Source organism: Sceloporus undulatus, chromosome 1, assembly GCF_019175285.1.
Source record: "Sceloporus undulatus isolate JIND9_A2432 ecotype Alabama chromosome 1, SceUnd_v1.1, whole genome shotgun sequence".
Classification (NCBI taxonomy): Eukaryota; Metazoa; Chordata; class Lepidosauria; order Squamata; family Phrynosomatidae; genus Sceloporus; species Sceloporus undulatus.
In genome coordinates, this window is record NC_056522.1 from 37170551 (window position 1) to 37196551 (window position 26001).

The following is a 26001-nucleotide window of genomic DNA, read 5'->3' on the forward strand; positions in this document are numbered from 1 at the left end:
CAGTTGAGTCTCTCTTATCTCAAATGCTTGAGACCAGAAGTATTTGGGTTCTAGATTTGGGGGGGGGGGAGGGGATCTCAGAATACCTGTACAGCAGACTCTTGGTATTCACCAGGGTCTGGTTGCAGGATAGGTGTGTACAGCAAAATCTGTGGATGCTCAAGTCCCATGCAAGCCATGGATGGCAGAATCTATGGATATGAAGGGCCGACAGTATTTGCACATACTGTATGTTTCTAATGAGATAACTTGGAGATGAAACCCAAGTATAAAAACAAAATTCATTTATTTTTCATATATACCTTACACACATAGCTTAAAGGCAATTTATACAATATTTTTTAATAATTTTGTGCATGAAACAAAGTTTGTGTACACTGAACCATCAAATAGCAAAGGTGTCTCTATCTCAGCTACCCATGAAAAAAGTTTTGGTTTTTGGAATATTTCGGAATTCTGGATAAGGGAGACTCAACTTGTACAGCATCATGGAACAGATTGAGCTGTTTCACATTTTTAAAGTAGGACTATGGTTCTGTTTGAAGCCACACTTAATTGTGGAATCATTTAGCTACCTATTCAAGATTCAGATGTAGGACTCAGTTGGTGAAGAAAGAAAATACACACTCCATTTCAGATCACTGTTTGCCCTGACAGGAAATAACAGTGAATCACAATCCAAACTGGAGGTAATGGATTGTCCCTGCCTCTTATGTAAGCAGGATACATTTGCCAATGTTCCCCTTACTGATAACATCGAGCCACTTTCAAGAATAACATGATACTAATAAACAAATTTCAAATGACTAATGGCTTTTGCTAAAATATGCCAAATTACAAGTGACAGGTGGCCTTTTCCTGGGTTACCCTCACCTCTCGTAATTCCAGCCTCTGAGCCACGGCCTCCAGGCATTCCTGCCCAGTGCTCTCCACTGAAAGTGTGCACTCAATCACATTGTTGTCAAGTAAGCGAATCCGTGTCATGAAACAGTTCTTGCTTCGGACATTGTAGCGCCGGGTCCTGCGCAATTTCAATCCAAAAGGCATAACTGCTGGAAGAAGGAGACTGTTCCTCTCCTTCTCACACTTGAGGTCTTTTCAGGAAGGGAACCTGGAACTTTTCTCCTCTAGTTACTTCTCTTCTCCTCCTCCAAGTTTGAGAAAGGTTGCCCATGCCAAATGCAGATCCCAAAAGCAGTCCCTGAAAAATATCAATAAAACATGTGGTTCATTTCCATGGAGACATCCAAGACAGACTCTTTCCTTCTATAATAATAATAATATTTATTTATATACCGCCCTATGGCAAACCAATGAGAAGCCCTCCTAGAGGTGGAGTGTATTTCACCTATGGAACTCTTACCAATAGTGCCCTGAAGATCGACGTGCGCGGGGCGGATTGTACGGGGGAGGAGTCCCTCCAGGTTTTCCCTGGGCCAAGCCATTTAGGGCTTTTATAGGTAATTACCAAACACCTTGTATCTGCGCCCGCGAAGAGAATAGGCCAGCCAATGTAAGTCTTTAAGGACTGGAGTTATCTGGACTGGCCCTGGCAGTGCACGTGACCAGACGGGCTGCCATATTCTGCACAAGTTGCAGGCTTCGGGTATCGGTCACAAGGGTTTGCCCATGTTAGACGCGCGTTGCAGAATCCAACGAGGGTTACCAGGCGTGTACAACAGTTTCAAGTCTCCCGGTCAAAGGTAGGGCGCAGCTGGCGTATCAACCGAAGCTGATAGCAGGTGATCTGACCGTCGCTCCCCTGAGATGTAATGTGGAGCGACGAGTCCAGAAAGCACCCCCAAGCTGCGTCTACAGAGTCTTCACGGAAAGCGTGATTCCGTTCGGCTAAGTGGAACCACGCCCAACCCCGCGCCAGGGGAACCTCTCCCAGACCTTCCGTCTCTCTGGATTCGGCTGAGTTGTTGTCCTTCACCAGCCCATTACCGACCTCCAGACGGCCACGAGAGGAAGAGCGCAACTCCCGGTACTGCCTCAGCGGAGGACATAGAGAAGACCTTTGGGTTCATCAGGTACTGATAACACCGCGCCCCATGTCTCAGGAGATCTCTCCCAGCGGTTTATTTTAAATGTTAAAAAGCTGTGGACAGAATGGCTCCTGAGGGACCCCAGTGTAAGGGCCCCTCTCATCGGAGCGGCACGTCCTCCCACTGCACATCTGGGACTCCCGGAGGAGGGTAGGATCGGAACCACTGAGCGCGGTGCCCCCTATTCCTTCCCATTCCGCCAGCGCCCCTAGATCCATGGGTCTAGGTATCGAATCGCTTGATATGTCAGAGGCACTAACAGTACACGCGTTCCCCTGTCCATGCCCAACGGAACATCGTGACCAAGGGACATACAGTCTAACCCCATAACCACCCGAAAGCGGTTTGAAATGGTTTGATAGCCTTTCATCCAAGATCTATTGAGTTGGACTGCAAACGCCCGCTCGATAACTTCTCCCCAAAAATGGCAATAGCGAGATTGCCGTAATTGTTGTCAAGGGTTCGAGGGAGGGGCTTTTTTAATAGAGGTTTACTATGGCCAATTTCAAATTTGTGAAATTGCCCATCCCCATATGAGGGGTTATAATCTGCTGGAACAACAAGGGTACGCCGACCCCCTGTGCCGCGAGCATGAGGGAAGGACGAGAGGGCTGTGTCTTCCTACACTTCAAGGATTTGTCCACAGCCTGCGGTACTGACAGACTCAACTGATCCAGAATAACCAAGTTTCACGGATCCTGATACCTCACTCTAGTTCTGCCTGAAGGCTTGGCCTAAGACCTTCGTTAGTCGAGAGATTTTATTCCGCGAAGAAGTTGTTAAATTGGTCACAGCATGCCTTAGAAGTTTCAGGATTGGTGCGGGCAGGAGGGAGCTGATTTAGCTCCCTCACTACCCTGAAACGTCTCCTTACGACTTTCCGCGGACGGCGCACTGTGAGCATAAACAAATTCTTAGCTGCACGAAGGCCTCTCCATAGTCCGCAAGGGGGTCCAGGAGAGGCTTTTCGGATAAGCGTTTTGTTTCCTCCAGCGTGCTGCTAGCCGTCGCAGAACCCGCTTCCGTTCCTTCGGATATCTTGCCGTGTCCAGGGATTTCTTTTGTAAGCAGGCCGAGAGGGCGCTTGGATGATACTGTGTATAAGCTTAGAGAGCGGTATCCAGATACGGTCGAGTGGCATCAACATATGCCTTGCATTTCCACATAGCTCCTCTATGGCGACTTGTAAGCTGTTGGGTTCCATCAGCCTTCTAGGTGGTTGATCATTCATAGTAGCCACCCCGTGGGGATCGGGTAAAGCCTGGATCGTTGCCTTACCAGGAAATGATCGTCATGCATGGGGGGAAATTCTAGTTATTTCGCCCACGGATTTTCCATGTTGTACGAAAAGACCATTCTATCTATTACCCGCGAATGCGTTGTACCCGAGACCAGTTTGAGAAGTGCCATGGAAGTCATGTATCCATTAATCAGCGAACCGACCGATGACATATCTGGCGCGAGGGAATGTTGAAGTTCCAGGAGAGAAGCCTGTGGGTCTCCAACAGCACCGTCTAGACCAGCTTGTCAGTTTCGTTAAGGGGAGTCTGTTGGCGCGTGGGGTGGCCGGTACAACAACAAAGCCTAGCGTGTCCCTGGCCTTCAGGGTCAGTTAAATACACTCGAGGGAGGAAGTTGACGAACATGGTTCCTGAAAGAGACAAGTGTTCTTATGGATCAAGGCGACACCCCCCCCCCGTCCCACCTAACCTGGGTCTGGTTCATGATACCGAGGGTAGGGCCTGGGCCCCCGCTCCCCTCCTGCCAAGCAGGTCTCGTAATGATCCAGGTCGGCAGTTGTTATAGCAATTGGTCATGAATAATGTGGGACTTGTTCTTGATGGACCTGGCATTGCACGGAGCAGGTCGGGTTTGTGTGTGGTTGGGTGACCCTCAGGGTCCCTTTGGTTATGAGAGTGGACAGGAGGGGTGATAGTTATTAATATCGATCTCTCTTCCCCTGTAACCAAGTGCCCTACTCCTACCGCCATACTTCCCCTGCCCCACTCACTACCTCAATAGGAGCTCCGCTCACATTAGATGGGACTATCCCTACTCCCCAAACGCACCCATTTCCGTATCCTCCCCCTCCCCCCCAAGTACAACAGAGAGGAGAAGAGAAATCAGAGCGAACATCGTCGTCTACAGGCGACATGCGACTCCGCTGCCCTCTAATGGCTCTTACGGAGCATGTTCAGCAGGCGAGGCAAACCGCCTGGGCGCTGCCCGGGTGAGCAGGGGCGGGGGCGTCTCTGGGGGGGCCGGGAGCGGCGTATGGGGGCGCTCTCACGGCCCCGCCCCGCTGAAAAACGCCGCGTCCCCCCGCTGAAAAACGCAAGCATCAGGTGGGGTATTTTGCAAGAGAATACCAAGTATAACAACACAATAATAAGAGCAATATTTGTGAATGGAAGCTACTAGGAGGCCACAACAGCAAAAAACGCGGTGCCACGGCTCAACCCACAAAGAGCAAGCAAGGTCCATGGGAGATTTTGCAAAGAGAATACAAAGTATAACAACAACAATTAATAAGACAATATTTGGAGAAGGGAAGCGCTAGGCAGAGCCACAAAACAGCAAAAACGCGGTCCACTGGTCTCAACCCACAAAGAGCAAGAAGTCCATGTGGGGTTTTCAAAGAGAATACCAAGTATACAACAAAATAATAAAGAAGATTTGTAAGTGGAAGGACTAGGCAAGGCCCAAAACAGGCAAAAAACGGTGCCACTGTCTCAACCCATTTTTCTCTCCCTTCCTCTCCTCCCTCTCATCCACCCTCTCACCTTTTCGCTCTCTCTTTCTCCTCCTCCCTCCCACCCCCCGGTCTCGCTCTCCTCCTCCCTCCCTCTCTCTTTCCTCGCCGCTTCCATCCTTTCTTCTCTCTCGCTCCCCTCTCTCTCTTGCTCTTCTCCCCTCCCTCCCTCCCTCTCTCTCCCTACCCCCTTCGCTCTCTCTCTCCTCCCTCCCTCCCTCCCTCCTCCCTCCTCCCTTTGCTTTCCTCTCCCGTACCTTTCTCTCTCTTCTCTCTGCTCTCCACTCATCTCTCTCTCTCCTCCCTCCCTCATGTTGCTCTGCTCTGTCGCTGCCTCCTCTCTTCCTCCCCCCGCGATCTAGAGGGGGAAGGAGGACGGGGCCAGGAGGAGGTGGGCGGGGGCCAGAGGGAGGTGGGCGGGCCAGTGAAGGCCCGGTGCGGCTCCTGGAGCCCCGTTCAGGGCCCAGAGGCCCATCGGGCTCCCAGGGGCCTGGTTAGGCGCGGATCCCGATTCAGGCTCCATAGGCGCATTCTGGCTCCCAGGGCGCGCGGTGAGGCGGCTGAAGCCCGGTTTTCAGGCTTCAGAGGCGCATCGGGCCTCCCAGGGGGCTGGTGAGTGCTGCTGCAGTTTCAGTTTCAGGGCTTACTGCCGCATCGGGCCTCCAGGAGTGCCGGTTATTCCTGGATGAGGCGAGTAGGGCTCCAGAGGCCGCATCAGCCTCCAGGGGCCGGTGAGGTGCGTGAAGCCCCGTTTTCAGGCTCCAGAGCCCGCATCGGGCCCCCAGGGGCCCTGTGAGGCTGCTGAAGGCCCTTTCAGGTCTTTCGCTGCCGCATTGGGCCTCCCAGAGGCCGGTGGCGCTCCTGGCCCCGATTCGGTCTCCAGATGCCGTGCATCGGGCTCCAGGGCCGGTGAGCTGTTGAAGCCCGGTTTTTCAGGTCGTGTTGCCGCATCGGCCCTCCCGGGGCGGTGAGGCGCTGAAGCCCGTTTCAGGTCCAGAGGCCGATCGGGCGCCCAGGGGCCCGTGGGGCTGCTGAGGCGCCCTTTTTAGGTCTTCGGCTGCCGCATCGGGCCTCCAGAGGCCCGGTTTCAGCTCCTGTAGCCCCTTTGCGGGGCTCCAGATGGCCGATGGGCCTCCAGGTGCCTGGTGAGGGCTTGGTGAGCCCGGCGGAGCGCCGAAATCGACGGCGATGGTTTGGCGGCGGAGAGAGGGGGGCCGGCAGAAAGGGCCCGCGGGCCGCGCCGCCAAAGGCCGGAGTGCCGACCTGCTGTAGAGTGTAAAGTTTGTCATCATGCTCAGAGCAGATACTTAATACATGTTGAAATTAAATAGTGAGCTACTTAAGACCAGTACTTGAAACTTGGAATCTGTGAAGAAAGAATAATCCGAATGAGTGCACTCATGTTTGAAGTGCTTTGCATGTAACAAGAGATACATTGTACTGGATATGGACTACTTTGTGTTTTTCAAACCTTACTTTGACCCCCTTTATTCTAATATGGACATCCCTCCCCACCATAGTACATTAATAAAATTTTTGTTTTAGTGTGTGTATTTTTGTCCATAGAGTGCGTGGAAATTTTATATTGTATAGGTTATTAGGAAATGTTTTTTCCTCTTCTTCCGAGGCTCAGGTGTCTCTTGTCTTTCTTTGCCCCTACAGAGAGAAAAAGTGTGGAAGCAGGAGGAGGAGAGGAGACCAGGCCTTAGGTTGCGTGCCCTTGTACAACTCTTAGCCCCCCCCAGGAAGCTTACCCACCAGTTTTTGAGACTACTAGACTACTACTTTAGAATTGTATGCGATGAGGTTGAGTCATTAGTCTTGGGTTTATCACCCCAGGTTGGTGTTGTGCCCAGCTGTGCAAACCTTTTCAGCCCAGACTACAAAAGGTTATCTATGCGTGTTCTACTCTGTTCTTAGGTCCCAGGGCATCTTATGGTGTTTACCAAATCAGTGCACAGTTTGGCATGTTTCGTGACTCCTGCTTCTAGGACAGAAAACTTTAATCCTGATTGTCAAAAGGTAAAAACACATGCCTTCCTTTTTGGACTGCAAGGCCAGCGTCCTAGTGGGCAAGGCAGTGTGAGGGATACTGAGTGTTTACCAGCCCAACAGTCTGTGGGCAGGCTGCATAGCTCTCGCATATTGAGTTGATAGAGACACAAGTGGCCCTTCAGTCGCAACCCTCCATGCAGGAATCTCAAGCAAAGCTACCGACGATGGGCATCCAGGCCTCTGTGTTAATACCTCCAGGAGGAGGTTGTTCCCTCTTCTATATAAACTAATTTTACCTCGGTTTTTTTTCATTAAGTTTCAAAATATCAATAATTTATCATCCCATCTTGTTATATATTTGGTCTCAGTTTTCAGTCCATGGTTTGAATCTGCATTTACCAGTGAGGCTAAGTCCTATTACAGGCTTTCTTACTCCAAAGACATTGATTCTCTGCAGCTGAGGGCCGATCTGGGGCTGCTTGTAACTAAGTCAAGCCTGATCGGGTGATGTGTTATTATGTATCAATAATCTTAAACTCAATCCATTGAAGTCCTTGTCTTTGGAAACGACATGCAGGTCAGACTTTTGAGGTGCACTTCGTATAGAATTTGCATCTTGTACAGTAGTGAAGAAAGGGGATGAGCCTCAAAAGAACCTCCCCCCTTGGCCCAGGCACTCTACTTTGCATGGTTTGCAGACCAATAGATAAGTTGCAATCTGGGTAACACACCGTCGTAAACCGGGAAAAATTTCCAAATTTAGCTCTTGGTAACTGTGTTTGTCAGTGTTCTTTCAGTTATGTTTATTAGTTTGATCAAGTATTCTTTTCCCAAGTTGATGAATTATTATACCTAAAAGTGTTCAAAGTATTCTCTGTCAGTTTTTAAACTTTCCATTATAAATGCCTAGAACAGATATTTGTTGGCAGTGGTTTTCAATGCCCATTAATTTGGTCACTCTAACGCCATTACCATATCTCTTAAAATTGGTATCTAACACATTGCTTCATTTCTTTTCCAAATCCTCATTTCTTGTCATTTTTTCAACAATTGTTAACAGATTACTGTATTGATCCATTTATCTCACATTGGGTCCCATTTTCTTATTCCTTTTTATTCTGCCAAAAAGAATAATTCGTCCTTTTCATTCTTGCTGAGATTCTTCATACACATGACGATATACACTGATATGCCCCACACCATTACAAATGCCCTGCATCAAAACCAACCCGCATTCTTATTCTTCATGTCAACGACATTTCATTCTCTGCCATTCAATCTGGTTAATAATAACATAGAAATTTATTACAGGCACATGGCCAGCACATAATAATAAAATGTGACAGAATTACAGTGTATTGCATCCATGGCAAACTCGTTCTGGAAGTGGAAGACATATTACAGATAATGTCAGGGGTAAATGCTCTGGTTCCACCTCTGTATTCCATCACTTTTTTCTACTTTTAGTCCTGCAGCTGCTTGAGCACATCAAGATCAAGTTTGTTGAACATATTCTCTTATGCGGCACCTCCTGCACATTGCTCTGACACTCCCCAGGCTACCCCCCCCTCCTCTCTCTATATATGATATCGCCAATAATAACACGGTGTCTTCAAGGACACTGAATAGATATAAAAATTAACATATTTTTTTTTAAAATATTATCCAGTTTTCCGTTTTTTCTCAATGAGTACCATCAGTTCCTGTATATGGACTTGCATTTTGCCGTGTTCTTATGTGAAGGAAGTCAGTTTATTAAAATGGTGTTCAGAATCCTTCAGAAATGTAACGATCGTTCAATTAGCTAATTTCTTGTTGTTCTGCCTTTACGAGGGTTATTCGGTGTAGTATTTTGTGCTTTCAAGGTGCTTTCCAACTTATGTGCCGCTTATGGCAAACTATCTGGCGTTTCACTTGGCTTGGGTTGTGTCCAAATAATTTTATAGTAGGTATTGTGTGGTGATTTTTTCCCCAGTAAGTTTTTGAGTTTATTTAAAGAGAGAGAGACTTTCTAGTCATGAACAATTGTAGGCAGTCCGCGCTTATCGTTCAGAGTCTATTCTTCTTCACCCTCGTGCTCATATACACACAGTAGTGAAGATGAGATGTTGATGCTGGAGAGTGACAAACAAGCAGGAGGGCTGCTGTTACCTTAAAGCAAAAGCAGACAATGGTGCAAAAGACTTGAAGCTGGATAAAGACTAGGAAATGTCGGATCAAGCATAGTGTAATTCAAAAACAAAAATTAAAATCCCACTCCCAAAGGCTTCTAGTCCCAAGTATTTCATTAAGAGATACTCATCTGTAGTACACGTAACTACTTTTCACATGCCAAACAGTGGCCCCAAACCTTTTTGGGTACTGGCTCTTTTTCTGTGAGTGCACCTAGTGCCCCCCCTCCCCGAAGCTTTTTTTGGCATTAACATGAAATCTATTTCCACCTTCAACACTGCTTTGCAAATGTGGTTTTCCCTTTCTTTCTCTGCACTGTGTTATCGTCTGTCATGAGTAAGCACATCAGCTGTTATGTAAGAATATCCCCTTTCAGACTTTTCACAAGGTCTGATAAGAGAATATACGATTCTGATTTCTATGGCGAACAGGATGCTTTTTCCTATAGAAAAAGACATCACACAGTTCTACTCTTGTTTCAATTGTATTATGTCTCAAATGGCACCACTCTGAGCACAGAGTGATGACTGCATCGAAATCTAATTTCCGTTTGGGAAGTATTAAGCAAAGAAGAACAAACAGACCAGCTGTTTGATTAGAGCTATTAAATTGTTGGGTTTTTCATATTTTTACATTATGTGATGCGGTAGTATTGGATGTATGGTCTGTACGTGGCCTGGTGTTTCTTCTGTGGGTTAATTCCAAATTCCCGCAGGATACTGAATCAGTGGGTGCTCAGTCCCATGAATGCGTTGGCATAGGTAAAACGTGTCTCTTACAGCAAATGGCAAAACAGGTTCACTGTTAGGAATTCAATATTGTTTTTTGAATATTGTCAAATGATGGATTGGTGAATCGCTGGATAAAGAATTGTGATATGGAGAGCACTGTACAGTATAGCTAGACCTTCAGTGTGTGGGGTAAAAAACAGAAATTTGTTTGTATATAGTTTCGTAGAAGATGACTCAAAAGGATAGTGCTAATCAATAGAAGGTGAATGGGTCCATAATTAACAGTGAAGGATTTTAAAAGATATCTGTACAGTTCTTTCGCTATTAGGGAAAAAATAAGCCTGTTTCCATGAAAGCTGGAAGTAGTTTATTCTTTATTTCAGACTGCGTGAAAAAGTCTGAAGGGAACATTGTTACATTGACAGCTGATGTTGCTTAGCTATGACAGAAGGGAGCGCTAGTGAGGAAGGGAAACCACACTTGGAGCAGTGTTGGAATGGGGGAGTTTATTGTCTTCCAGACATTTGAATTACCTCAAGGAGAAGGGGGATTGCCAGTGCTGTGCACATTTCACACAATCTATTAAGTCTTTCAGTACAACAGTTAGACTTGCCACCTGTTCAAATGATTACATTTGTTGTCACGTTAGGCTGGGGCACCATGTAGATGAATATTGTTCCACAGTTGATCTCCCTATCCAAATGTTTGGGACTAAGTGCTTTGATTTTGGGATTTTTTAAAATACCGGTATTGGCATGTATAAAATCTTGATGTGGGACATGGTCTAAACACAATTTCATTATGTCATATCGCCTTGGTATATAGTATGAGAGTAATTTTATAAATATTTTAAATAATTATGTGAGTGAAACAGGTGCGTACAGACTGCGTTAAAGCGCCATGCTCGCACCTTGCTAGGTTACAGGACGCACAGCAAACACAGGTCGCTAACCGAGCATGTCTAGCGGTGGCATATGGCGATGCCCCAGGTACATGGGCACCGCCATTTGACATAAGGTACGCTACATCCGCATGTCGCATCGGCCAGGTACGTGGCTATTGGCGCCTCGGACGTAAACGTTCGCGACAGAAAATTATTTTTTTTCTTCCGCAGGGAAGCCATGTGTTTGGCACACTGCTGCTGGCTCCGACGCTTCAAGCAGGTATGTACCAGGCCAAATCTGTCAGAAGCAAAGCTGTCACTGTCTCAACACCCAGGAAAAATAGTCATGTTACACAGAAAACTACCTATTTTTCCGCGTATAGACGACTTTTTGCACCCCTGACGTCAGCTGAAAAGTTGGGGGTCGTCTTGATAACGCCCCGTATAAGGAGGCTGGGGGAAAGTTTATGGGCCAGCGCGTGCCCGCCGCCCGCCCACCGCCGGCTCTCCAAAGCCTCGGAGGAGGCAAGCGGGCAGCTCCATGGGCCGGTGCAAGCCCCACCCAGCACTGGCCTTCCAAGGCCTCAGAGGCCGGAGGCCTGCCCCATGGGGAGGCGGGCGCACGCCAGCGCCGGCCTTCTGAAGCCTTGGAGGCCGGTCCATGGGGCCGGCGCAAGCCCACCCCAGCACGGCCTTCCGCAGGCCTTGGAGGCCGGAGGCCAGCCCCATGGGGGAGGCGGGGGGCGCGCCCAGTGGCCGGCCTTCCGAAGCCTCGGAGGTGGCTTCATGGGCCGGCGCGGAACCCAGCCGGCCTTCCGAAGCCTTGGAGGCGGCTCCATGGGCCGGCCGGGCAAGCCCACCAGCACAGGCCTTCCGAGGCCTGGAGGCCAGAGGCCACCCATAGGAGGCGAGCGCGCGCCCATAGGGCTCTGTCCTATGGAATCCTGGAATAATTGTTTCATAAAGATGCTCACAATTTGCTGGTATAGTACTAAATGGAGCTATCTGATGCAGAGGGTTTCCCCCGCAATATGCAAGGATGGGTACCATGCTCTATCCATTGATTAGTACTGTTCTTTTATTTCCTGGAAACTTGCTTGGGACTAGCAGCCAATAGTATGGACCAGCCAGTGAAGGGAGAAAAGAGTTAAAATTTAAAGTATGGGTAAACAGATAAAGTGACCTCCATCCTGTACTACAAAGTGTAAGTAAATGGCAGGACACAAAATTAAATGGGTTAAAATTAAATCCCTGAAAACCTCTTGGAAGTAGTTCTTCTCCAAAAAGCAAGAAAACACATATATGTATGGTTTGTCTTCTGTAATAAATCAAGGGCACGAGCTGGCTTCCTGTAATGAAACATGACTTTTCTTTTCCATATCAGTTTAGATTGCCAAGCTAAACAGAGAAAATATTGCATGTATCCATGGATATCTAAATTTAGAAAGACAAACAATCTCTTCTTCTGTTGCAGATTTAAAAAGGGAAAAGATGGTTAGGAACCATTGCTTGTAAGATACTTCTGTATAGGTCTAGAAATGATGGCTAAAAAGTGTAATTGCTGGAAACTAGGATCATAAACAACTGTTCCCCCCCCCCCCTTTAAAGTGCATAATACATAAAAAGTGTATTTAGATTGTTGCGGGGGGGGGGGGTATAATCCAATCATGATTTGGTTTATTTATTTCAACATTTGCAGACTGCTGTTCCATAACAAGAAGGGAATATACGGTGAGCCTGCCATATTGTCAGGCTAGTGATGTAGATTGGAGCTAAAACCGCTCATTGCCTCACACTTATATAGCTGTGGAGATGTGATGATGCAGACTATACAAATCACTAACCACTGACTAATTGGGATTGAGCTCTGCAATGTTCCCATTGTGGGAATGTGGGTGGGAGAAGAACCAAATCCCCATGCATGAAGAGAGTCCCTATATTACACATGAGCCCTTGTTTAGATCTAACACTTTAAGCTGTGATAGAACTTACACTGGCGTATGTGTTAGCGTACAGCATGAAATGCGAAAATGCCAGGCTCACAACTAATTGCCCTTCCTGGGTGTAGGTTGCAAGAAGATCAGAAGCTTTGCTTCCATTTTTGACTCTCTTCAGTTTAAATTACCTTTGGTCTACTGAAGCTAGCAGCCTTTAAACTGTGTCCATAAACTTAGCTTGTTTCAATAGAACATAGTTTAAGATTCACTACAGGTTGGGTTCAGATGTAAACTAGTGAGTTTATTGAAAAAGAAGTGATCGGACATGGAACAATGGATGAAGCTATAGGAAAAGAGATTCCACCTCAACAGTAGGAGGAACTTTCTGACAGTATGGGCTGTTCGACAGTGGAAACACAATTCCTCAGAGTGTAGTGGAGACTCCTTCCTTGGAGGTCTTAAGCAGAGGCTGGATGGCCATCTGTGGGGATGCTTTGACTGAGAGTTTCCGCATGGGCAGGGGCTTGGGGCTGGATGGCCCTTGTGGTCTCTTCCAACTATGATTCTATGAACTGGTTCATCTACTCACAAACCATGTTGGGGGTGGGGAGGCAGAGAAGCATTAGTATGTTTGAATCTTTTCACATAATGGTACAGTTGGCCTTCTTCTACACAGATTTTTTATACAACAGATTCAAGCATCCACGCGTTAAAAATGTTCTAACAAAAAGTATAAGTTTCACTATCAAACCTTGAGTTTCCATTTTTAAAGGGACAGCCATTTTACTGGTCTATACTTAATAGGACCTGAGCATCCACAGATTTTGTTCACCGGGGATCTGGAACAAACCCCAGCGTAAACAAGGGTCCCTGTACATAGTTCAGCCATTTTGGCCTGAACAAGACCATACCTTCCAGTTTCATCTGTTTATTTTCTTCATTTTGTTTTGTTCCTCCAATGTTTTATTAGTTTTCACTAGAGTATCTGAACATTTATTTAATGAACCGTTTTTCGGGTCCAGACGTATTTGGATCATTGGAAAGGGAGAATAACTGTTACACACTATGCCACTTAATAATAACAGTATTTGAAAATATTTCACCTGCATAACCGAAGGGACTTTGTTGTCTTTTGTGAATATTGTTATGAAAGGCGCATGGGTAGAATTGCATATGGTAATTCATAGCAGAAGTAGTTTTCTCTTATTAGAATTGAATAGTTAACTCTGTTCTCTTATGGGTGACATTAAACTGGAAAGTTTGTATGCTCATCATTGGTTTCTCGGTTATTAATTTGCATAATTAAGCCAAGTGATAGAGGAGTCTCTAAACACACATTTATCTTTTAGCAAGCCTCTTACGACAAATACACCTGAAAAATAATATATCACATGTCGTCGTACCTGTTGTGTGGGACATGTGAATATTTTGTTCTTAGATCAACAGTACAGGGTATATGTTATTTTCTAGTGCCATTCAGTTAGTTTCTCTTACTTATCTGTATAACATAAATGAGAACACTGTAGGTGTAATGTATATTTATTAATTACATATATAATCTACCTTCTCCAGTAAGGTCAAGATGGTATACATTAGCTCAGTCTTCCCACTTTATTCTCACCAAAATTCAGGAGACGTCAAACAGAGAGAGCAACTGGCCCCAAGGTCACCCAATGGGTTTTCAAGCCTCAGGGAGAGTAGAATCTATGTCTCCCTATGTCAACCAATTTTACCATCACTGCTGTCATACTAGTTAGAGTGTCAAGTAGTGTTTTCAGAAATTTAGGCTCAGATTCTTGCTAATCCTGAAGCTCATTGGGGGATCTTGGATCAGTCACTCATTTGCAGGGTGTATCTTACATGTTGTGAAGAAAAAATAGGAAAATCTGGACCCATGCACCCACACAATGTCTTGAGGGAAAAGGAAGACAATGAATGAATGAAACTGTCCTCTCTTTGCCCTACACTTATTGAATTATTTCTTGTGTACTGGGCCAAATGAATCCTTTTAGGTTCAGCTGTTTCTTCAAAAACAAGCAAAGGAAATGCGAGAAACAATGTAGAGTTCTGTCCATCTTTCTTCAGTTAACCCTTATCCATATGCAAGCACATCTAATCAGCAAGTGTTTTTGTAGCATGACAATAAAAAGAAATGTTGTGTGTGGGAGCTGAACAAATTTGAACTGTATGATGTCAGGGTTGTTGCAATGAATTCCTCTTCCTTTCTGACGCTATACCAGATGTGGAGGCTAATGGCTAAAAGTGGGAACTTTCTTTTGCTTGGCTACTGCCTCCAAAATAATAATGAATACACATGGAAAGATCTGTACTCCTGCACGACTTCTGTTGCTTCAAAAATCAGTCAAGAAATATGTGGGCACAAAATATTCACTTGAAACCATGAGAATGGTCTGTGTATCTGGGACCTGGAGTTAGATCCATTGGCTGGTGTAACTGTTGTTGTTGGTGGTGGTGGTTGTGTGTGCTGGTTTAGAGCAATCTAAACAAACCTATTATGGATTTGTCAGCAGCGGATTTGTTGAGGGTTTACCTTTGTCCTCCCTTGAAATTGAGAGAATGTGATTGGCCCAATGTTACTCAGTGGGTTTCCTTGGCCAAGCAGGGATTGAACCCTGGTCTCCAGAGTTGTAGCAGACCACTACAAGCATGGTGGTCTTCTCCCATTGACATAACTACATCAGTGTAAAAAAGGTGACATCAACTGGAAAGTAGAGGAAAACTGGCTGTGTGCACTAATAATGAGGGCCAGGAGTGGAAACTACCATATATATACTCGACTATAAGTCGACCTCATCTATAAGTTGAGGGCAAGTTTGGGGAAAAATTATGGATTTGCTATGACCCATGGATAAGTCAGGGTAAAACTTAGAAGCATATAGCAAAGGATCTAAGGATGTATCAAAGTAAAACAAGTCAAAGAATTTACAAATTCCAGCAGATATAACTCTATGTACTTAATCTTAGAGGCTGGATGGATGAGAGTAGGGGAGTGAGTTCCAGGATTAGATTTACTCTTGCTTTTCACACAGGGGATAGTTTCTTATTTTTAAATAAAAGTTAAGATACTCTACATACATTGACTCATGGATAAGTCGACTCAGGGTATTTGGGTCATTTTTTGACCTAAACTTCTAGACTTATACATGAGTATATACAGATCTCCATCAGGAGATAAAACTGCCCAACAGTTCCAAATTTCATTTCACATGAGCTACTGTTATTCACATTTGAAAAAGTGACTTAGTTTGCATAATGGACATTTTCACTTGTGGTAAATCACCACTGGATCTTGGCCTTCGGTACAGATTTTATTTTTGTCGCTCGTATATATTCTTTATCTCTACAAAGTCGAGTGTTATTATTTTCAAGGAGTTCAGGCATCCACATACAGTTGGAATAAAAGAATGGAGTGTTGTTACTACCTTTCTAAAGCAATCCTGTTCTGTGGTACCACTCAAGAAGCCCATCATTCAAAGTCCTTCTCATGCCAGTAATTAAATCTTGCTTGTTAGTATACAGGCTGTATCATGCTAGTAAGCCCACACATCATGCATTGAAATCAAAGCTGTTAATACAAGTGGGGGTGGAGACAAGGCTATTAGCTCACTTCTGAACTGTTGCTTTGTTTCTCAGAAGGGTGGCATTCTGGTTTGCCTTTGAACAAGAACACTATTCATAAGCTATTAGCTATGTGATTTATATCAAGGCTTACTCTGAATTAAAGCGGAATGTCATTCCATACGGCATGCAGTGAGTTGCTTGGAAAAGATTTTACTGATTGCTTTCTATGTGCTTTTTATATTTTGCTGAGAGTGGGCAGATTCTAAGGCTCAGGTCTTCTGTTCTTTGTTATAAGCACAAAGAAATACAGTCTCCCACACTTTGTAAGAAATAATTTTGAATTCTATTCTCACAGCTCTTCATCTGCTGAAAGTTGCCTCCTTTTTGGGGGGGGCAGTGCTGATTTCAGCACTGGTCTTCAATGTAAATTTATATCTGCGTTATACTGTTAAAATGTATGGAACTGGTTTGGCTCACACATTCCCCTCTCTGACTCCAAGAAGATTCAGACAGATGGAATTTTTTTATTTTTTTTCTGTGAGGTTAATACTCTCCTATCCTACCCTGTGTTTGATCATAATCTGGGTTAGTTGAAATAGGTCCTATCCCTTGGTTGTATTGACTTGTTTCAAACAAATTGTAGATGGTTTAACCATATGAGCTAAAGTACAGATTTACAGAACTGAGGTCTCATTCAAAACTCCAAACCAAAATCTCCTGTCGTGCTGTGGTGGAACATGCGATGAGAATTGGAGTTAACATAATCTATAAGAGGTAGCCACTTTTCCTTGAATTGGTTGCAATTCCTTGCCTCAGGGGTTCTCCTGGCATCGTCTGCAGGCTTCTCCATTAACCATCCTTCCCAGAACTGTCCACATTGATCCATGGACAGATGACCTGTTTCCCAGTTTCTGGCAATGATTAATCTAGCTATAGCAACTGAAAGGATATAATTTCTTTATGAGGAGGAATTTTTGTCACATGAAATATTGACAGAGAAGCATTCCAGGATGGGTTGAACCTTTTGTCTTAGTGATGTCTGACATCAATTTAACAATCTGTGTCCAGAACTGTTGGACAATTGGACACTTCAACCACACGGTGCTGCTACGTGAAAAAAAAAAAGAACACTAAAAAGTGGCACCTTTTTCTGCCGCCACCAATAGCTTGTGGCAGCACGAGCACATCATTGCTGCGCAGCTTATTTGGTTGCTGTGCAGCTTCATTTGGATGCTGCACAGCAGTGATATCATCTCTATAGTATAACTGGCCACTAGATATTGAATGGCCACGAAAATGAGCATGATAACAAAATGGAATAGCAGCATTCTGCATTAGCAAAGAGGCTATGAAATCATAGAGTGTAGTATTTGAGTGTTGGGCTACAACTCTGGAGACCAAGGTTTATCCAGCTTGGCCATGAAACAGAACTGACTTGGGCAAGTCAGATGCTTTCAGCCTCAAGGAGAGAAATGGCAAATCTCTGAACAAATCTTGGAAAGAAAACTCTGGATGGGGTCACCATAAATTATGTTACCCTGACTTGAAGGTGCATAGATCATAGAGTTGGAAGACCTCAGGGCCATCAAGTCCAACCCCCTGCCATGTAGGAATACACAATAAAGAACCCCTGACGATGGCCTCTCTTAAAGAACTCGAAAAAAGGAGACTCCACCACTCTCCGAGGGAGTTTTTTCCACTGTCGAACAACTTCTTACTGTCAGGAAGTTCTTCCTATAGTACTTTCCTGTATCTTGCATCCATTACTCGTATCCTAGTTTCCTAATTCTCTGGAGCAGCAGAAAACAAGCTTGCTCCATCCTCCATATGACATCCCTTCAAATATTTAAACAGGACTATCATATCACCTCTTAACCTTCTCTTCTCCAAGCTAAACACTTCAGCTCCCTAGGTCTCTCCTTTAAGGCATGGTTTCCAGACCCTTCGCCAGTTTCGTTGCCCTCCCCTTTGGACTCCAATCTGGACTTTCAAGGGCAGAAGCAGAAACAACGTATTGGTAAATATTGTGTATGATGAGGGTCTTGCATTTGTATACTGGATTCAGTGATGCTGTCGTCCTATTACAGGCATGCAGTCAGTTGAAGGCCTACACCTCCCTTGCCCTGTCTGTGCATGTGCGACTTTAGCCACTCCTCATAAAATTTCCTAAATAATTTTCATAAAAATGATTGTTACGCTTTTATAAACTTTGACAACACATCATATTGTACCACTTAGCTCACCAATTAATGATGTTATTATACAATATACCAAGTTGATCATGCCCCTATATAATCAAATCATCTATAATAATCTAATAAGGTGTGTGTGTGTGTGTGTGTGTTTGTATTATATCCACTGTGCAAAAAAAACCTCAGTTGATTAGTTCCAGAAAGCAGTAGTTGTGGTATAAAAACCTTTACTGAGGAAGAGTTGGAAAGGAAATGGACTCTGGATTAAATGGCTTCCATAGTGGGTTCATAGAAGCTTGAGAGCTTCTACAAATAACAGCTTTTTTATTCCAGCCAGTGCTGTGGTTACACAGCCCAAGAGCAACAATGTAATAAATTAAGCTTGATTTTCTAGTATATAAATCCCTTGGCTTCACAAAAATCTTACTTTGCCAACCTGTTGCAGCATGGAGGTGACTGGATTCTGACAGGTTGTGCCACAGAGGACAAGCTCCAACATATTTATCAGGCTAGTAAGGCAGACTGCATGTCTGCTCCCAGAGGTCTAGCTTGGTATGCAGAGGCTCTAGGTATAACTCTGGCCACTGTATTGAATTGGCCACAGCAACTATGAGCATGATAACAATATGGAATAGTGCATTCTGCATTAGCAAAGAGACTGTGAATCATAGACCTTCATGGCTTTAAAGGCAGACATCTTGTATTACTTATTTTAAATCAGGACTGATGCAAACATGATGCCAAACCTATTCAGTGTTTTTTGACTGTGGAAGATAAATGTGAGGAGGGAGAGCAGGGATGAAGTGTAAGGGGTGAAACAGACTGCCCCAAAGGGGCGGCTTCAGTTGCCCCTTCTGAAGGCGGATTGGGCCGCAGCAATGCACACTGCAGTCCCAATCCACCTTGAAGCTATCTGAATGGGCAAAGAGCTGCTCCATTTGGGCCAGCAGAAAGGTTTTTTTTCTCCGCGGCCCATGGGCAGCTGTATGCTGCTCTACAGTGTTAAATGCCTGATGCGTTGGAACACTGGAAACCGGCCCACTTCTGAGCAGCCAGGCAGCTTGAAGCCAGCTCTGGACATCTTGGGGGCGTGTGCTGTCTGTACGCCACGTCTCCCAAGCCAGCTGGAAGCTGGCTTTTTGCTGGTCTGTTTTGCCCCAAGTTTTGTCTGCTTCTCACACATTTTGTTTCACGATTGAATCACCTTGTCTAATATGAGCATAAATTTCATTGGATGGAGATAATATTAGCTATATATCAGTTAACGAAGTAGATGTGCTCCTAGACATTACTTTTTAACAGAAACATTTTGTGCAGGTCAGCATTTCAGCACAACTTTTTATCCAAAACTAAAATATGCAGTGAAATGAAACAACCAGGTTTGGTAAGCCTTGCTAAATAAACTAACTAAAACTAACTAAATACGTATAAGCATTATGAACCTTCTGGATACTGCTTGAAAGCTTCTTCCTAAAAACACCCAATGTTGGTGTTTCTCTTCCAGCAGCTCTAATATTCTTATGGCAGATCTACGCTTAAAATTTTAGTAGTTGGTGAGGCAAGCTTATCCTTCCCCCTTTCTCTCTATTTTGCTGTTCTGTGTATTCAGTAGGCATTCTCAAGGCAGCTGTTATATACCTTGCCTGTGGTAGTCAGTGAGACATGTTTACAGTAGACTCATTCAAGTAGATTTTCAATGTCTACTTCAATGTCTATTTCATTGTTTACTGCAGACACATGACTACAAACAACAGCAAAAGGCTCGTTTCTCCATTTTCCTTCATCCTTCTCGTGCCAACACTGCTTTAAAAAAAGCCAATATGAAAAGGGAATGGAGTAAGTGGGCTTAAAAAGCTTCTTTGTCAGAAGTTTTATTAATTGAGATTTGCCTGTATAACTAAGATGGGTTCTCCACCACTATATTTGCAATGTAAACAAGCATGTTGCCTCTGTTTCTGCTACCTATCACAGTACCTCTATAGGGAAGGCAACCTGGTTTTAATCAAGATACATGCATTAGTGAATCATGGATCAGTACAGTATTGTATTTGCCTGTGTTGTGCTATGTGCCTGAGGTTCAGCTCTGCAACTTTTAATGAGGAACAGTTTCTACTCTGTACTGAACAGAGAGCGCTGTTTCAGTCCATTGATAATTAATTAAATTATTCTGTTAATTATAATGTTAAAAATCCATATAGCACAATTCAGAGCACTTTACACCAACCACCTCAAGTGTAGGTCTCAATAACAAGCTAATTATTTAAAGCTCCTTGTTGAAAAGAAGGGGAGAGTGGTCCATCAGCAGTTTGAGATGCTTAGCAGTTTGTATTCCTAAAGAAGTGTACAGGGATCATAATAATAATAATAATAAATAATAATAATAATAATAATAATAATAATAAAGATTTATTCTAGCCCACCCAATCACAAAGAATCCGGGCGTTACAACATAAAATACATCAAGTTAAAATAGAGTTAGAAAAAAATCAAACCCTAGACTACCCCTCCCCATTCCAGTACTAAAACGAATTAAACAGTAATAGTATAAAAAATTAAAACATAAAACATTAAACAAAAAAAAGGCAGAAAGATAGGCGGGGAGAATAGACAGGTGAGGGGACAAATATCTCTATATGGGGAGGGTAACTGAGTTGGAAAGGCCTGCCGGAAGAGATTTGTCTTGAGTCTTTTAAAAGCTGTCAGAGTGGGAATGTGACAGATCTCCTCCAGCAGGTCGTTCCATAGTTTGGAGCAGTGATAGAAAAGGCCCTCTGGGAAACTGATGTTAGCCTAGATTTTTTTTTGGCTGTAACAGATTTCTTCCAGAGGACCTTAGTGTGCAGGACAGACAATAGGGAAGAGCGTTCCCTCAAGTACTCTTGGGCCCAAGCCATGTAGGGCTTTAAAGGCTGGAGGGACTGAGAGCTAGAAAAATATCCTGGATGGGACTTGCACCCCCCCTCCCGCAACAGTGGGTTCCCCTGCTAGAATTCCTATACCAGGGGTTTCACTTAATGTCGGCAGTAGATTTTAGAAGCTACCATCATTTTAGAAGATAGGAAGCTGCCATATAGTGAACCAGACTCTTCAAATACCTATCTCAGCATTGTCACTTGACTGGCAGCCAGGCTCTCTACAGTTTCAGGTGGAATTCTTTCTTAGTCCTATCCAGAGATCCGTGGTATTTTCTGATGATGTTCCATCCATGTATTAAGCAACCCGACCATGCTTAGCTTACAAGATCAGTTATATTCAGTGACACAGTGGTAACTTTCCCATGATGCCTCAGAACATTTTAATTGCATGGAGTCGGCAGGAGGACTAAGTGTCAGTACCCTGACAGTCTAGCCTTGATGGTTGTCTGGAAACAGTGGATACAGGGTTTGGGAAAATTGTTTTTAGGGCAACAACTCCAGAATGCCCTCTCAGAGCCGGAGGATTCCAGAAGTTGTAGTCTAAAAAAGAAATTTTACCAAGCTTTGATGGGTTCTACCATTACCATTGATTTTTTTGTGCTCATGTGTGTGTGATTTGTGATTAAATTTCAATTTGATTTGTGAGTGTGCACTGACTTGAACTGTCAACTCTAGGAATACATCTTTGTTACAGCTAGTTAGCTGGAAAGATGGTTCTTCCTACCATCACCCCCGGTTTTTTTATTAGAGCTGTGAAACAATAGCAGGTAGCCAGTGAACTTTCCAGATGAGACCTGTCTCTGGTATTTGCACTTAGTTAGTGTCTTTTCCCAACGCAGGCTTGCACCTTATCCGTAGTTGTGCTAATTTCCCTATTCATGCCCGCCCAGAATTGCATAGTTCTGATAGGTGTGCTGTAATATGTGGATGCTGGAAGAACTCCAGAGAAACTGTAGGTAAAATTGAGTTTCAAGAATGTGGGTGAAAAAAAAATGCTATATATGAAATATCTTGGCTGGCTTTTTCACACACATGATGTGCTAAATTACCCAAAATTGGTGACACAAAGGTGGTGTCTTGCAGTTGTTTTTGGCTAGTCTTAATATTGATATGTATAATAAAAGGTGTCATCCCATGGTACAGTTTGAAGCAAAAGGGGTTAGCAATTTCAGTCTAGTGCCTATTTCTATGGAAGGAAATGCTGAATTTACTGAGATTTAGTTCTGTGTGCTCATGGCTGACATGCAAATTAAGTCCTATCCTGGCATCCAGCCTGCTCAAGGGATAGGAAACAGGTAAGAAGATTTCCATATATTTAATCCCAACTCCAGCAGCCACACACATCATGACCATTAATGAGGCAGTTGTGGGAATTACTGCACAATATATCCAGAGTTCCATGGATTCTCTTCACTGTGCATAAAGTAGGAGCAAGCCACAAATGAAGCCCCACTCTAAACAAGCCCTCCCTGTGGTTGCCTTTGCTAGGATGAATTGCAAGAAGTGTTCATTTTAGTGAAACACACTGCAAGAATTGGAAAGCTTTGGAGGTGTTTTGTTACTACAACTTCTTTGGGTAAGTGAGGTATTTTGGGGGAGTTGTAGTACAAAAGGAACTTTTATTAGCTTTGAAGTAGCTCTCTTTACACTTTTGTACCATCATACTTTAACTTAGTTCAATAAAACAAGAGCAACAATTTTCTAATGAGTCATGCCGTCTCATTATGTGCCAAAGCCTCAATTTGATCATCTGTCTTCTAGGAGAGTTTGGTCTTGATTTGTTCTAGGATTCATTTGTTTGTCTTTTTGGCCATCCATGGCATCTCAGCACTCCTCTCCAGCACCACATCTCAAATTAGTTGATTTTCTTTCTATCCACTTCCTTCACTGTCCAGCTGTCACATGGTACATGGTGATGGGGAATACAATGTTTTTGATGATTCTAACTGTAGTGTTCAGTTGTATTTTTTTACCCTTTAGATTTGTCTAGGCCTTATGGCTGTCCTTCCGATTCCTAGTCTTCTTCTTATTTCTTGACTGCAATCTCCTTTCTGATGGTTGATCCAAGGTATGGGAATCTTCATTGCGATTTCCATGTTGTCTAGGTTGAATGTACAGACAGCCCTTTCCTTATGTGGGGGATCCGTTCCAGACCCCCTGCATAAGGGGAAAACAGCATATGCTCGGGTGCATGCATGGGCGCACACCATGAGCACGCATATCATTCATTTAATTATACCGTAGCTTCAGCGTAAGCTGAAAGCTGCGTATGGGACGCTGCGTATGGCTTGGGCTGACTGTAACTTTCCTTGGTCATTTTTTTGTTCAACAACAAACCAGCTTTTACACTTTCTTCCTTGTCCTTTCTTAGTAATTGTTCCAAGTCTATGGTGTTTTCCGCTAGTAGTATGGTGTCAGTTGTGTATCTTAGATTGGTGTGTTCCTTCCCCCATCTTTACTCCTCCTCCTTGAGTCTAACCTGCTCTTCATATTATTTTCAGCATGCAAGTTGAACAAGTAGAGGGTGGTAATAAGGAGCCTTGCCTGACCCCCTTGGCATTGGAAACCATTCTGTTTTCCATATTCTATTCTAACAGTGGCCTCTTTATCGCTTTGGCTCCTTCCGTTCCATTCTGGCACGGACGGAAGGAGCAGGGACGGTGTGGAACAAGTGGGGGACGGTTTTACCGCACACACCCATCCCGCATTTGTTCCGTTCCCCCTCTCTTTCATTCTTATCCGTTCCAGAGGGGGAAATTTTTGAGAACTGTTCTGAACAGTTCTCAAAAGCGTTCCTCTGGAACGGAATGGGCAGGGAGAGAGGGGGAAACGGAACGAGTGAGGGACGGGTGTGTGGGTAAAATCCGTCCCCCACTCGTTCCGTTTCCTGCTGGCCGTTCTCAGACGGCCCTAAAGCCCAATGCGATAAAGTTCATGAGTTCAGATTTCTTATCAAGACTATCAGATGTTTTGGCACTTCCATGTCTTTGAGAGCATTCCTTAGCTTTTCATGATCTCTACAGTCAAAGGCTTAGTTATAGTCTGTAAAGCACATGCTAAATCTTTTTGTTTCTTGGTGCACCCCATTAGCCATCATATATTTCTCATCTCTGGGATTGCTCACTATGTATGATTGGAGTTTATGTTGCAGACTTTTAATCATATGTTTTCTTTCATGTGAAATTAATGCCATGGGTTCTATAGTTACTGCAGTCTTTTGACACATTTGGACGTACCAGTAAAATAAAATGGTGTGCTGCTTTTTTAAAAAGGAGCCTATTAGAATTTATTTGCTTTGCTTATAATGCCATGACCCTTTAATACAGTTTTTCATGTTGTGGTGACTCCAACCATAAATTGCAGTATTTTGTTTCTAACACCATCAGAAATGGGTCGAAAGGGGTTGCACTCACAGGTTGAGAACCGCTGCATTAGAGTTTTAGAAACATTTCCTTTCAGGAAGCTGTATTAATTAAACTAATTATGTCCTTGAAAAACAGCTTCATAAATTTAATCCGTAATTGTGTCCCTAAATTTTGAAAAATTGTAGAAATGAGTGTGAAAAAATAGGAGCAATATGCTGGCATTTGATTCTAATTTGCTCAGTGCTCTCTACATCACAGCTCTCTTCCCTTAGTATTTTTATATATTGCTCTTGTGCTTAGGATTTTCTTTTTTTTTTTGTTTGTATGTCCTGAAATATATAAAACAGTATTTATTTATGTTAATTGTTAACTATTTACAGAATTGGATTCCACTAAGAGTGTGGTTCCTCTGGTGAAAGGAAATGTATTTTATGAAACAATAAGTTAAATAAAGTAATATTGTAGAATGCTGTTATCAAAGCGGATTCATGACCAAGTTAGTCCTACTCTTACTGACATTCATCTAACTTCCTTCATCTTCCTGCTGCTTATTGAGCATATTGCAGAATAGATAAGGTTGCCATATTGCTTGATGGCCTTAAAAGAATAGCTTATATTCAGAAAGGGATGTAGCAGTAGCATAACATTAATCACTAATACCAGTGGTAGCCTTACTTGATGAAACAGTGAAATGAATATGTTATTACTCACAGTGGTAGTCCTACTTGGATTGGAAACATAGGGATGAATGAGATTTGTTACTGACATCTAACATGGGTCTACTGTAGGTAGGAGTAATGTTAGATTCAGTCCTTAATTATTTAATTTATAGTGTTTTTGAATTTGGGAAGAAAATGCCATTTTTGAGTGTAAGACTGACAAAAATGCATCAAATGATATACAGAGAGGAAGGTAGTAAGAAATGTTCATTGGGAAACAGATGGAAAATAATGAAGGATACTTCAACATTTCTAGTTGATAATTTTTAATATGTAGGGTCCATCCACTCAGAAGTGTTTACTAGAAGTAAGATTATTGTTTAGTGGGGCTTACTACAGGAAATTTGCGTGCACTGAAGTCTTTCTGTATATAATTGTCTTGGGTTTTATTATGCCTTAGAGGGCACTCCTCTTTACCCCAGTCCAGGAGTCTAAGAAACAAATTGGTGGGCTGAGGGAATGTGGTTGCACTGTCATTATCCTTTAGAATGTTGTTTTTGAACAAAGGTGACAGGATATGTATACCTATCAGTGTCCTCTTAGCAGGCAGCCATTTCTGCTTGTGGCAAGTTCAGCTTTCCTTGAATAGTGAAAAGTAATTTAAACCAGGACTTCTCTTGTTCTTTTTTAAATTACTGTTATGGAGTGGTGGACAAGCTCTACCAGTTCCTGGCCTAAACTTAATTTTGGGAGCCAACGGGATACTTATA

General features: G+C 43.7%; 1 protein-coding gene across 3 annotated transcripts in view; it reads right to left on the reverse strand.

Annotated features, from left to right (window-relative positions):
- Nucleotides 1-26001, reverse strand: part of PTPN14 (protein tyrosine phosphatase non-receptor type 14) — a 219531-nt gene that overhangs the window by 125080 nt on the left and 68450 nt on the right. For all 3 annotated transcript variants that reach the window (XR_006104577.1, XM_042474253.1, XM_042474265.1), the window contains exon 2: nucleotides 874-1201. Coding sequence is in view for 2 of the 3 variants with exons in the window: in XM_042474253.1 (XP_042330187.1) it covers nucleotides 874-1047 (174 nt within the window). In the remaining variant the exon portion in view is untranslated. The remainder of the gene's footprint in view (nucleotides 1-873; nucleotides 1202-26001) is intronic.